Source organism: Cibotium barometz, chromosome 28 (genome assembly GCF_041138505.1).
Source record: "Cibotium barometz isolate CiBa-2024 chromosome 28, ASM4113850v1, whole genome shotgun sequence".
NCBI lineage: Eukaryota > Viridiplantae > Streptophyta > Polypodiopsida > Cyatheales > Cibotiaceae > Cibotium > Cibotium barometz.
The window spans coordinates 49888815-49902889 of record NC_141073.1 but is presented as its reverse complement, the minus strand read 5'-3'; the positions used below and the strand labels follow the sequence as shown (position 1 = coordinate 49902889).

Genomic DNA, 14075 nt, shown 5'->3' with positions numbered 1-14075 from the left:
TATGTCCTCCATTTGTGTAGTAGTATGAGAACCTTGTTGATGGTAGTCTAGTGCTTTCCTTGAGTTTAAAGCATTTAGCAACAAAGAGCTTGATCTTGGCATTCCATCTAGTTGTAGATCACCAGCTTCATGCCTGTCAAGTCGCTCCAAGTTCTTGAAACACAAAGACAATGAGGCAACTGTGAAGTTAGGATCATGGGGCCAAAGATCAATTGCAAAGTGCCCATATCTTCCTTCCCCATGCCCATGTGTGATCATGCCTGTCAAGGAAACTGGTAGTTGAGTGGATCTATCTGTCTCTTTTGATCGAACTCTCAACCTCGGGATAGCTATCTTTTGTTGGTCCATCTTGTCATGTATGATGCACAAGTTCTTTTCAGGATTTAGCACTGATGCTAGACGCCATCCATAGTATATGTTTCGACAACTTTGTTGTTGCAGCATGTGACTTCGACGCTTCCTCAATAGTATGTTACGTTCTTCAAGGCATTTGGTTGCTGCAAGTTGTTCTTTGATCTCTGAGCAGACACTACATTTGGAGAACTCGCTTGTCTTTGCTAAGGTGACATGCTTGAACTCTGTATTCCAAATTCGATTGAATGTGGACAAAGACATTTGCTTACATCCAATAGCATCTAATGTGGCATTCACTTCTCCCCATATGTCTATTTGCTTATAAACATCTGGGATGACCAATTGTGTCTCTCTGGAACCATCCTGCATGGTTCTACTTTTATGTGGCATTTGCTCTGCATTCTTCTCAATAAAGTCTCTCAAGATTGCCCTGCCCATTTGTGTGTGATCCCAAGCTGCTCTAATTGCTCCTTTATTGCCATGCATTGCCCTCCTTACACCATTCTCAAAATGCAACCTATACCTATAGAAAGATGTTTTGGGGATGCCATGCATCCCATACCATGCCCTACCGCATACAACTTTCCCATTGAATATAAAACTGTATTTTCGTGTACCCATATTGTCAATGCGGCATGATGACTCCAAAACATCATAAACATAGTTTGTACGTTCTTCCAAACATAACCCCCAGAAGTGCCTCCGTAATTGGTGTACTGCATCTCTATCAGCATATTGACAACACTTTGTAGGACAACAATCAATTGTAGCAACAAGTAAAACTGATTCCATTGAGGTTCTCAAGTTCGAAGCTTTGAGAGCAAGAATTCTAGGCCTTCTATTGATCATACAATATGATCTCTTCTGTAAGAAAATGGATTTTGAACCTGAAATAAAGTCCTCAGTTTCCTTACACACATCTTTTATGCTCTCATTTGGAGATGTGAAAGCTTGTGTTTCCTGTTCATGTAGCAGTGGTGTATCATCATCAAAGGTGACCTGTTTGATTGGCCACCTAACCAAATTGACGCACTGAAGCATGTCACATGTGTCTGTCCCTGTAGTTGGATCAAGGATCTGATCTACCACCACACCCGCATCTTCTTCTCCTAATAGATCAAAGTTAATCACATCATATGGAAATGTTAAGAGAATAATCCCTGTTCCAATGTACTTCTCATTGCCTTCTGTCCAGAGCATCACTTTACGCTCTTTCCAACTTTCACGGATACTTGGAGTGTCCTCATCTCCAACAGCATTAAAATCATTAGAAGGTGGCACCGCATGATCATCATCAACAATCATGACGGCACCTGTAACAACCACCACATCTTTCTTTTTCCACTTTACAAAACTACCCACTGCCTGAATGACCTTTGTTGCATTGTTGTTTGGAAATGGCAAGCAAGCTACATCATTTAGGCAGTTGTCGATAGAAACTGACAAAAATCCATCTCCAAGGACTTGCCCATGGCATGTGTCAGTTGGACGTATTGCACATACTATTCCAAGTGCAACAACATCTCGATCCATCATCAAATTGACACGATCCCCACAATGAAAGTCTTGGTCCATGTTGCCTGAGTAAGTGAAAAAATTTGAGATTTAATCATAAGCGATTGAGTGATCTTATATTCATCATAAGACATTTAATCATAAGAGATTGAGTGATCTTATATTCATCATAAGACATTTAATCATAAGAGATTGAGTGATCTTATATTCATCAAGTAATCACATAGCATTGATAATGAAAACATGCATTAATAGATGACAAGCTGAAGTATACATTGCAAAATTAGTGCAGTATTCCATTTTCCAACATCATAAGAGAGAGAATAAATTTGACCAGATGGCCAAAACTTGTTTTCTCAATGAACATGGTAGTACATCCTTGATCTAGATTACTTGAGTTACTAGATAAAAAAGGTCTATGTAGTCATCATTGCTTAGTTAAAATGGATGCTTTGACCATATGGCCAAAACTTCAATAGCCTATAATATATGCACATCATATCTTACTTTAGTATATATGCACATCATGGTGTGTGTGATGGTCTACATAATGTTTTAGCCACATGGACAAATTCTCGCACGGCTTATCATTCTTAAGACATGGGTAGATCATCTGTTACTTTTCCATGGGAAGACAATTTATTGTGCGCTAGTGTAGAGAATGTTTTAGCCACATGATCAAATCTTATCAAAGCTTATTGTTCTTATAATATGTACAAATCATATGTTACTTTTCCATGGAAGACAGTATATTGTGTGCTAGTGTAAAGAATGTTTTAGCCACATGGTTGAATCCTCTCAAGGATTATCATTCTTAAAACATATGTAGATCATATGTTACTTTTTTGCGGAGGACACTTTATTATGTGCTAGTGTAGAGAATGTTTTAGCTACATGGTCCGATCCTCTCAAGGCTTATCATTCTTATAATATCTATAGATCATATGTTACTTTTTCATGGAAGACAATTTATTGTGAACTAGTGTAGACTCAATGTTTTAGCCACATGGTTGAATCCTCTCAAGGATTATCATTCTTAAAATATACTTAGATCATATGTGACTTTTCCATGGGAAGACAATTTATGGTGTGCAAGTTTAGAGAATGTTTTAGCCACATGGTCGAATCCTCTCAAGGCTTATCGTTCTTAAAATATTTACAGGCCATATGTAACTTTTCCAAGGAAGACAATTTATTGTGTGCTAGTGTAGAGAATGTTTTAGCCGCATGGTCAAATCCTCTCAAGGTTTAATGTATTGCAGGCATAGTATGAATAAGATTTGGTTGGTGCAAAGTTTATGTCCACGTGGTAAGTAGAATAGTTATTAATATATTGGGAAGCACAAATGTTAGTGCATGGATGCAAAATTGAATAATCATATACCAATAGTTGGTATTATGGCCTAAATGTAGTGCACATTATCAATAATATACATCAAGAAGTAACTAATATGAGTTGTGTCAAATTAAAAAGTAGATTTGAAAAGAGTAGATTTATCCATATAATGAAAAGTAAAGGTCGTGAAAATAGAATAGCAAGATATGAATCTTATTTTATATATAGAATAGCCTCAACACCTCTTGAAATATCCTATGTAGACATAGGAACTCTTTTAGCAAAGCAATAAATGATGCAAAATGAGTAATCCTATGTAACGAACTTATTACTTTCTATGTTGTCTTATAAAAAAATATATCAATAAATTAATATTATATTTAATAACATAATATTTTAATATTTATTATTTAATATAATATTTAATAATATAACTTATTATCATAATATAAAATAATATTATATTATAATAGTATATTTTGAAATATAATAATATTATAATATTGTTCACTATAGCGGTGGATTTTTTGGAAACTCTAAACGACATTTGAGGCACTAGTTGCTATGGGCAATGATCCCTAATGGGGGTCTAGGAGGCAGCACCCTTGGTGGGGGTCTGGGGGCAACGTCCCCAGATCGGGGGTCCGGGGGGCGCTGCCTCCCGGTGGAGCAACGCCCCCAGCGGCGGGCGGCGGGGTCCGGGGGCTGTCGGTAGGTCCCCGGCCCCACGGTAAGACCTATGTGTGATATGAAAAAAAATCGATTGCTTAATTCTTATTACGAACTTTGATAAAAGTGATTTTTTAAAGATAATTCCATTTATTGTCAAACGCCCATTTTTTATAAACGTTCTCATTAAATGTGATATATTCTTGAGAATATATGCTTCATTAAAGAAGATATCCTTTAATGATGTGAACCTAAAAGTGATTTTTTAAATAATTCCATTTATTGTCAAACGTCCATTTTTTATAAACGTTCTTCATTAAATGTGATATATTCTTGAGAATATATGCTTCATTAAAGAAGATATCCTTTACTGATGTGAACCTTTTCTAAGAATTTGAATTTGGCCCTCTCTTTCTATCTTCTCTCTCTACGATTTTCCTCTTCTCCTAAAAGCGTACTCTTCTTCTTGCTCGCACTTTCGACCCTGGTTTTTGTTCTTGCTCTCTCTGTGATGTTTTCTCTGCATTACGCCTCACCTAAGCTCTCTAATCAAAAGATTTAGTTGTGCTTAAGCAAGATTTTGACCCTTCATGTATGTTTCATCTGCATATCTACTTCTTTTCATCTTCTTGTTTCTGTCTTCACATGCTAATCAGACGCTAATCAGAAGCGACTTTTCCAGCAAGCTTCGCAACAACAACAGTCATTCACAATATTGACGCTAATCAGAACTTTGCCAGCAAGCATCGTAACCATAGCCATTTAAAGGTAGGCCCTTTGCCTCATGCATGTTCTTTGTTTTCTTGATTTTCTGGTTCATAATACTTCATTTAAAGGTAGGCACTTTGCCTCATGCATGTTCTTTGTTTTCTTGATTTTCTGGTTCATAATACTTAATTACATAATTAATCTTTCTTAATCATAATTCGCCTAGTAAGATAAATGAGATCATATAGTACATTCATAACATAAAAATAAAAATATGGTTAACTTCACACCCAGTTTTCTTAAAATCGAGAATGTTTCTTGACTAAGAGCCTACTTGAAAAAACAAACAATGCAAAAATTAGAAAACAAGTATGAAACTAACCTTGATCAGTTTTTCAACACTCTTGTTATGGCAAAGATGCGACCTTGTCCCTTGAGAATGCTTCTGTCTTGCTGATTCTTCTTGTATGCTGCGTTGACCTTGCTTGTATAAGCGTACTTCTATATACTACTTGCACATATGTGTAATCACTCGCTATGCAGAAAATAGTGATCTATCCATGTAGCACAATAGAGACTAATTGGACATTGTAGAATAATTCTCTGTATATGTATGCATTTCACATGAAATGACTTTTTCAAGACACACATATACTTGTGCTTACAAAAGAGGTAACAAAAATATACTTCTGGTTATATGATGCTTCAAACAAAAGTGACTGTCTGGCCAAAAGCCATGGTCAATATGAAAGCTTCTTTCTGAAATAGCCATAGGATATTGCCTTGTGGTCAAATCTTTGTACCTCAACTATTAGACGTAACATGTGTCTCTATTGCATATCAGACTAAAATCGGATGAAAGTAAGAAAATCATGCATACTTTCAATGTCACATAATAATATGGCTAAAATCCATGGGCACCTATGTTTGATTGTTACATGGAATTATGGTTAAAATCCATGGACACCTAGGTTATTAAGATGGTTCTTTTTGTGTTCTAATTTTATTTAATCATCTTATATCCAAGATCACTTGTACATTGAAAGGATTTAAGGAAGTTGGCCAAGTAGAGCTGTCTTCTAAGAGTAAAACCAAACATAGCAAAGTTTTTACCATATGGTCAAATTCTATAGAAGACATCTCCTTCAAAAACCCATGCTACACATAGAATATAAATTATCAAATGGCCACTTTCATGACAATATGTCCACGATGAATCTGTGACGATGTCTACATGAAATTTGGTATTACAAAAAAACCAAACATTGTGGCATGAGAGTATGGATAAAATCCATGCTCACTTCTGTATATCCATTAGTGATCTCTAACATTAGTGCTCTCCATTGTCACAAGATTTGTTCATATGGTCAAATTCTACCTTATAATTATTACATTCAACATTTTGGACACATAGGCTTTTGCCTTGTGGTCAAATCTTTGTATCTCAATTGTTACATGTAACACATTGTCTCTCTATTTCATGTCAAACAAAATTTGAAATTATGGGAAAAAAGTAAGAAAATCATGTATTCTTTCAATGTTGCATAATAGTATGACTAAAATCCACGAGCACCTATGTTTGATTGTTGCATGGAATCATGGTTAAAATCCATGGACACCTAGGTTACTAAGATGGTTCTTTTTCTGTTCTAAAATTCTTTTTCAATCATCTTAATTACAAGATCACTTGTAATTAATATGGACACCTAGGTTACTAAGATGGTTCTTTTTCTGTTCTAAAATTCTTTTTCAATCATCTTAATATACAAGATCACTTGTATATTGAAAGGCCTCAAGGAAGTTGGGGCCAAGTAGAGGTGTCTTCTAAGAGTAAAACTAAACAAAGCAAAGTTTTTTCCACATGGTCAAATTCTATAGAAGACATCTCTTCAAAAGCCCATGAATATGAATTATCAATTGGCCACTTCCACTATAATAGGTCCATGATGAACCTATGACCATGTCTACATGAAAATTGGCATTACAAATAAACCTTTCATTGTGGCATGAGAGGATGGATAAAATCCATGCTCACCTGTGTTTGATTGTTGCATGAAATTATAGCTAAAATCTATGAGCACCTAGCTTACAAAGATGGTTCTTTTTGTGTTCTGAAATTGTATATGGATCAAGATCACTTGTATATGGAAAAGCCTCAAGGCTAGGTAGTAGAGATTCCTTCTCAGAGTAAAACTAGAAAGAGAAAAGTTTTTGCCATATGGTCAAATCCTATGCATGCTGATTATAATCATAACACTATTGAATAAAGTTTTGGCCATGTGGTCAAAACCTAATATTTCTATGCAATATCTTGCCATATGGTTAAATTCTAACTTAAACCCTTTCTATGATGATATTTGGACATACATTGGTCAAATCCTATGCATGCATATGGTAATCATAACACTATTGAGTAAAGCTTTAGCCAAAACTTGAGATTTGTTTCTAATATATCTTATTTTTTGTACTTATGTAGGTTTATTCAATGGCAAAGAAATCTACTTCGGCAAGGAAGGAGAATCAAATCATTGATGGAGTTAGTGGGGATTTTGTGTGGCCTTGGTTTATGGATGTTTATGACAAAGAAGGAAAAAGGGCAAACAATGTCCTTTTATATGCTTCAAAGCTTGAGGATTCAACATATGATCAAGTTGGGATCATTGAGGGGTTGATGGATGGATGTGCTGGGAAGGAAGGGATCCCGTGTATTGTAGTAAAGATCAAGGGAAAGAACATTGAATACAACCTGTGGATCCCTTATCTTTTCAATCTACACATATAAAAGAGGATGAAGTATACTCTTTGAGAGCAATGGGTTGGAGCCTCCCAGAGGAGATATCAGGCACACAGGACATAATAGCTACATTTGAGTCTATCAAGCATAGTGAACTTCTTTTTCCTACAAAACATGGTGTTCGACCAAAGAAGAGGACAAAGATTCAAGATGCACAAGCACAATCAATAACTTCAAACTCACAGGCTCTTGGTGTGAGTGTACCTCCTAACACTCCTCTAGACAACACAAACCAATCTTCAAAGGCACAAGTAATCCAAGAAACACCTTTGGTGTCACTTGAAGTCAAGGGTGTTGACACTTTTCAGACATGGTTAAGAAGAAGGGTAAAAAGGATGGTTCAGGATTTCACATGTTTGAAAAATACTTTCCATTTGGCTCAACCACACAGTTTCCTATTGATGTTGGTAGATGCTATGAGGCACCACCTTTATATGCCTATAGAACACTTTGTTGGGATTATGTGCAAAAGTTGACATCATCTTTTGTAAAGAATCCCATGAATCCAGCAACAGTAGCATACCTCATGCCCTTTTTGGAGGAGAGTGATGTGAAGCGACCCATGCATCGTGACGAGGTGGAAGTGGATAAGCTACATTCTTACTCCTATTGGATCATATCAGGTCTTCACTCAATCCATGCGGCAAAGATCTATATCCTAAGTAGCACTCATCGATGCCTAGCAACCAAACATCTATATGCCACAAGGAATGCAAGAATCTTGGTGGACTGTCCTGCTGAAATGTGCATTGAGATTTCTAGGATGACAAATATGGAATCCCATAATGTTATGAAGAATGGTCCTTATCTTGAGCAACTTCAACAAGTAAGGGATCAATGGATAGCATTTGGGTCTCCACCAAAACCTCAACAAGGGCTTCCAAAGGGTAGTCCTCAAAGAGTACCATGGGAGGTAATGATGTACAACCTTAGCTTGTCTTATTCAAGATGCATTTGGTGTTTTCTTTCTCATTTCATATTTTTATTTTTGATAGAGATTTATAGAATACATTGGAGAAAAGTGTGCATCACGTGATTGTCATATGATAGTGAGCACACAAGAGATATTTGATGGTTGGATTACCATCATGAAGAGATACTCAAAGGGGGAGCTTCCATCTCAAGAGGATACCACCACAAAGAAGGGAAGGCAGCCTTCTCCCGCAACTTTTCGTTGCCTTATGGGTCTAAAGGATGGGGACATCCTCACATTACAAAAGGAAGTTAATGATGGACACATCGTCTTTCTTAGAAACAAATGGGACAAAGAGGATGTTGTTAACATGGAGACAAGGGCAAAGCAAATCAAGCAAGATAGGGTGCTCCATGAGGAGCTAGTTTCTCTCTTCAATGCCTCAACTCATGCTAGCAATAGTATGATGAAGAGTTGGGAAGATCTTGTTGCTGAATACGACATCACCAACGATGTATACACAAAGATTTTAGGTGTTTGCAGTGATTGGGTGTCAAAAAAGCTCACACGTGGGGCTGATGCAAGACCATTGCCAAATGGTGCAAAAGACATTGTGAACTTTCTTATTGTGAAGAAGCAAGATCCTCTTCATTCTTCTACTAGCTTACCTTGGCAAGTATATATTGTGGGGTGCAACCTTGAGGCATTCGATCTTATATACAATGTGTATAAAGATCCTATTACCATTGGTGTGGTTGTCCTAGAAGCGGCACATGGAGTTGGGGGCATGACATGGGATTCTATCATGTTTGGAAAGGTGGTCTTCACATTGTTAAAAATGACATGTGAGCCTAAACAATTTATTTTGTTGTCATTTCTCAACCGCAAACAAATGGCAGCTATGGAGGAGGCCCTTGAGAATCTTTCATGCAAGTACCATATGCAAATTGGAAGTGTTGACTTCCTACCAATGGTCAAGAGTCTTGCTTTTGGGGCCATGGATTCATTTGTTGTGTTGACACTTGTGACCATAGAGAAAAGATTCATCAATCTAGATCGATATGTTGGAAATTCCAACAAGCCATGCATTTTGGATAATGAATCCATTGAAGCCATTGACAAAGAAGGAAAGGATGGAGAGCTTGAAGAAGAACAAACTATTGCAAAGGCCATATTTAGAAAGAAAAAGAAGGTCATCAAGGCATTCGATGATGCACATGAGGTTGTATGTGATATATTCTCATGTGGTGTTGCATCAACGCTCGCATTGGAACATCACATGAAGACTATTGCAGTGGTGTGCAATAGTCAAGAGCAAAGAGAGATTGAAGCGGCATGTTGGAGAGCCCATGAGAGCGCCAACCCACCTACAAGTGCTCAAGAGGTTCCTCCCATTGGTGCTCTAGCTCTTGACCTACCGCCGGAGGGTGTGGATGAATCAAGCCAAGACATAGCAAATATTATTATGAAAGAGAGGTTGAAGGCTACTTCAGGTGTTTGAACCTCTCTATCTCTAACTTTTGTCAATGAGAACACTATGGTGTAAGGTTGAACTTGTGTTTTGGAGGATGATTTCATGACATAACATTTCCTACATATTTTCTCATTTTGTGGTGCTATCTAAAGCAAGCCTTACAAGCCTATTTCTCTCAGTTTTGTGTTTATTGTTTAAGAGTCCTTATTTCTAGAAATATTTTCATCATATTGTACCTAAAATTGGTTGCAAAAAGTTTGTGCTTCTGTATTAAAATACAAGTATGAAGTACATGATAATGTTGGAAGAAATATTTTCTTGTATGGTATAGCTAGAATGCTTCAATCAATTGCTATTACATTACTTTGATCCAAATGTTGGTATTGGTTTTCTCTAAAGTTTTGTGTCCTTTAATATTTTGCCATGTGGTCAAATATATTAGAAGAAAATGTTTTGTGTCATACAACTACATTGAGTTTTTCAATTTCAATTGCAGTGCTTTGATTGAAACATTGGTATGACTTGTATTATCAAAGGTGTCAATGTGGTGTCTATTGATATTAGGCCATATGATCTATTATTTTTTCTCTTGAAATATGTTTTTCTAAGTATGCTCAACATGCATGTCCTACATGCACATCAATGTGGAATATTGTAGCATGTGTGTATGGAAAAATATTCTAAAATGTTCATTGCAACTATATACATTGTTGTATCTTAATTCAATAGTCATATAATATTACCTTTTGAGATTTTTTTGCCACATGGTCAAAAATATATTTTGATGAAGTATCTACCATCCATGCATACTATTTGCATATTAAATTTAATGTCTTATACAATGTACATATGGAATAGTACAATAAACTTAGCCCTGTTGAACTATATATAATGTTTTTATCTTAGCTTACTAGCTCTAAAATGAAAAAAAAAACTTGTAAGAGACTAGATGTCTATTTTGTTCTTAACCTTTGTGTTGTATGATAGAATGATTCAAATTTGACTAAGAATAGTCTATTTGCATATTTGGTAGATTTGAGCAGAGCAAACAAAGTAAGTGATGTGGCCTTGGCGAAAAGTGCTACCAAACTATGTGTGATACTTGATCTCAATGGTCTTCTTTTACAAAGTTGTTTTTCCACATCAAAGAGGTTCCAAAGTTTTTGAGTGGGCAAGCAATGGGTTGTTCTTCGACCAGATGCATTGAGTTTCTTGAAGCTACATTTGCAAGATTCCAAGTGGGAGTTTGGTCTACAGCTTCACACAAAAATGTCATCACAATAATCAATTGCTTGGAGAGCTATGCAAAAAGGAGATATCCTTTTTTCATGATTTGGGGACAAGAGAAATGCCATACGCATCCACTCAAGATCATCTATCGGCCAGACAAGATGGGGGTGGAAGCAATGTTCAAGCCCCTTCAGTATGTGTGGAACGAATATGGCAATGTTTGTGAACATAGCAAGACTATTTTGATAGATGATAGTCCCTACAAGGGGTGTCCTAACCCTCTTGAGAACTGCATCTATCCACATACATTTGATGTTAACCAAGGAGACTCAATCTTGATTGAGGAACTTCTACCCTACTTGACTCGCTTAAGTGGATCCCATGATGCACGTGAAGTCATAAAATTTGATCGATATGGACTTGAGCCAGTTCAATATGGACATGAGTTGTACACACAATTCAAGGTTGTGATTGACACATGGCTTAAAGGAGATGATAATGCTATGTCATCTTCATCATCAGTACAACCCAAGAACATCAATCGTGGAGATGGAATATATATGAAACAATCTTCAATCACTTCTTGCTTGAAGAGATCATCAATTGTACAAGGATCATCATCAAGAGTCTCAATTCATCCAACCCATCCATTGGGTGTCTCACAAGTATCGATGTCAAAGCGGATTCCTTTGGTTTCTACTCTAAAGGATATGGAAGCAATGCAACTTGCTCATCAGCTAGGATATAAGGACGGCTACATAAATGGTCGTGTAGCTAGACACTTCATAAAAAACCTTCAAAAATTGTACTTTCCACGAAAATGATGTGACACAAAAATAATACACTCTTTTCTACAACTTGTACCTTGGTGTTTATAAATGCGTTCAACATCAGAGAGACTAGCTCAAGATTTCTGGATTGTGATTTCATGGAAGAATTCATTGTATTATATACAAGCTCCTCAATGAAGAATGATATTCTAAATGTAATTTGATGGAGAAAATGTGTTTTATGAAAAGGTATACTAATTGTGCTTTGATATTAAATGAATGCGTGCATGAATAAGTCAATATTAGGTAATTTGGGAAAAATCTCACATTTTGGGAATCAATTACTCCATATAGTTTTGGACATATCTTAAACATACTAACTCCAAATTTGTCGGAGATCATAGATTTAGATTCTACTCTTCAAGATCTTTTCGATGATATGTCACATGAGGGGGTTTTGACAAACTTTTGGACAAGTTCACCATGCTCCCATTTTTCAAATGGGAATGGGATTTTTCCCAAATTATCTAATATGGTGTTGAATGCAAAATATACTAGAAAAGTTTAAATCTCAAATTAGTCTCGGTATTGTTGTTTTGAATTTTATTTTCAAGTATATTGTTGAAGTTATATTGGAAGAAGCAATTTCTTGTATGGTAGCTAGAATGCTTGAATCAATTCCAATTGCATTACTTTGATCCAAATATTTGTCTAAAGTGTTGGATCTTTTGATGTTTTACAACATGGTCAAATATATAGGAAGAATTTTTTTTGTATCATATAGCTACAATGCTTTTGCCAATTGCAATTGCATTTGATTGAAATATTGGTATGACTTATATTATCAAAGGTATCAAGTTAGTGTCTATTGATATTTGGCCACATGGTCAAATATTTTTCCTCTTAAAATATGTTTTTCTAAGTATGATCTACACATATGTCCTATATGCATATTAATGTGGGAAGTGTTGTAGCATGTGTGTATGGAAATATATTCTAAAATGTTCATTGCAACTATATGCATTGTTGCTTCTTAATTCAATAGTCCTATAATATTGTCTTTTGTGATCTTTGGCCACAATGTGGTCAAAAATATACTTTTATGAAGTAGCTAGACACTTCATTAAAAAACTTTAGAATTTTACCTTCCGCAAAAATGATGTGACAAGGCAACAATACATTCATGTCTCTAACTTATACCTTGGTGTTTATAATTGGAGACTACCTCAAGGTTTTTGGGTTGTGATTTCATAGAAGACTTGATTGTTTTGTAAACAAGATCATCGTGGAAGAGTGATATTCTAACTATATTTTGATGGAGAGAACGGGCTTTGATGAAAAAATATACGAACTGTGCTTTGATATTAAATGACTGCAGTATGAATGCAAAGTATACTAGATATATTAAATCTCAAATTAGTCTCATTATTGTTGTTTTGATTTTTATTTTCAAGGGTAATGTAGATATCCTTTTTCCAACTTAGAAACATTCAGCACAAATAAGAATATAGTGTGCTTTGATCTCAAATAATTCTAAGTAATATTTTTTGGGATTTTCTTTTCGAGACTATTAACCACACATACATATTCTTTCCAACTTACTAGAAAGAGCTAACCAGAATTATAACCATACTATTATATTGTATGGAGACTATGTTGAGATTCAAGCTCGATGTCAGTGTGAGCCAGCTATGTGCTGGCAGATTAGGTAGGAACATGTGTGAGACATAAATGACCGCGTGTCCAGCTGGTCATAGTGTGTGGACATTAGCTAGGGTTAGTAGAGTGTGTTGTGTGGATTATGGATTAGTGCATTATGCTTTGTGTGAGAGTGGACATGGCTTCCCTCTATGGTTAGGGTTTGCAATATACATTAGGGTTTGCTCCTGTGTGTGTGTCTCCTCCTCTACCGTTCTTTCAACATGGTATCAGAGCCTTGTACTGTTTATTAGGGTTTATGAGTGAGTGAGTGAAGAGGGAGAAGAAGAAGCTGTGAAAAGAAGCTGTGAAGCTGGCCATTGGAGCTGTGAAGCTTGGAGCACACCAAATACTATCAGATCTGAGAGCTTGGCCTACCGGGTAAGGTCTTCTAAACATCCTTGAGCGGATTGCAGGTGATACAGGCAAAAACAAAGCAAAATAGAGCAAATCAAAGCAAAGAAAAATTCTGGTTTTTGAAGCTTTCCATTGAAGCTTGGCAACATTGATGTATGGTGAAAATACGTGTGATTCTGGCAAAAGACATATGTATTTGACAAAGAGGGATGTATTGGCAACCCATGTGCAAGCCTTGAACAAATTTTGGAGCAATT

At 36.1% G+C, this 14075-nt stretch overlaps 1 protein-coding gene across 1 annotated transcript; it reads left to right on the top strand.

Moving 5' to 3' along the window:
• Positions 1-8419: 8419 nt before the first annotated feature.
• LOC147622892 (uncharacterized) lies at positions 8420-9344 on the top strand. Its single transcript, XM_086822634.1, has 2 exons — positions 8420-9184; positions 9324-9344. The coding sequence occupies exons 1-2, from the start codon at positions 8420-8422 to the stop codon at positions 9342-9344; spliced, it is 786 nt and encodes a 261-aa protein (XP_086678760.1).
• The last annotated feature ends 4731 nt before the right edge of the window (positions 9345-14075 follow it).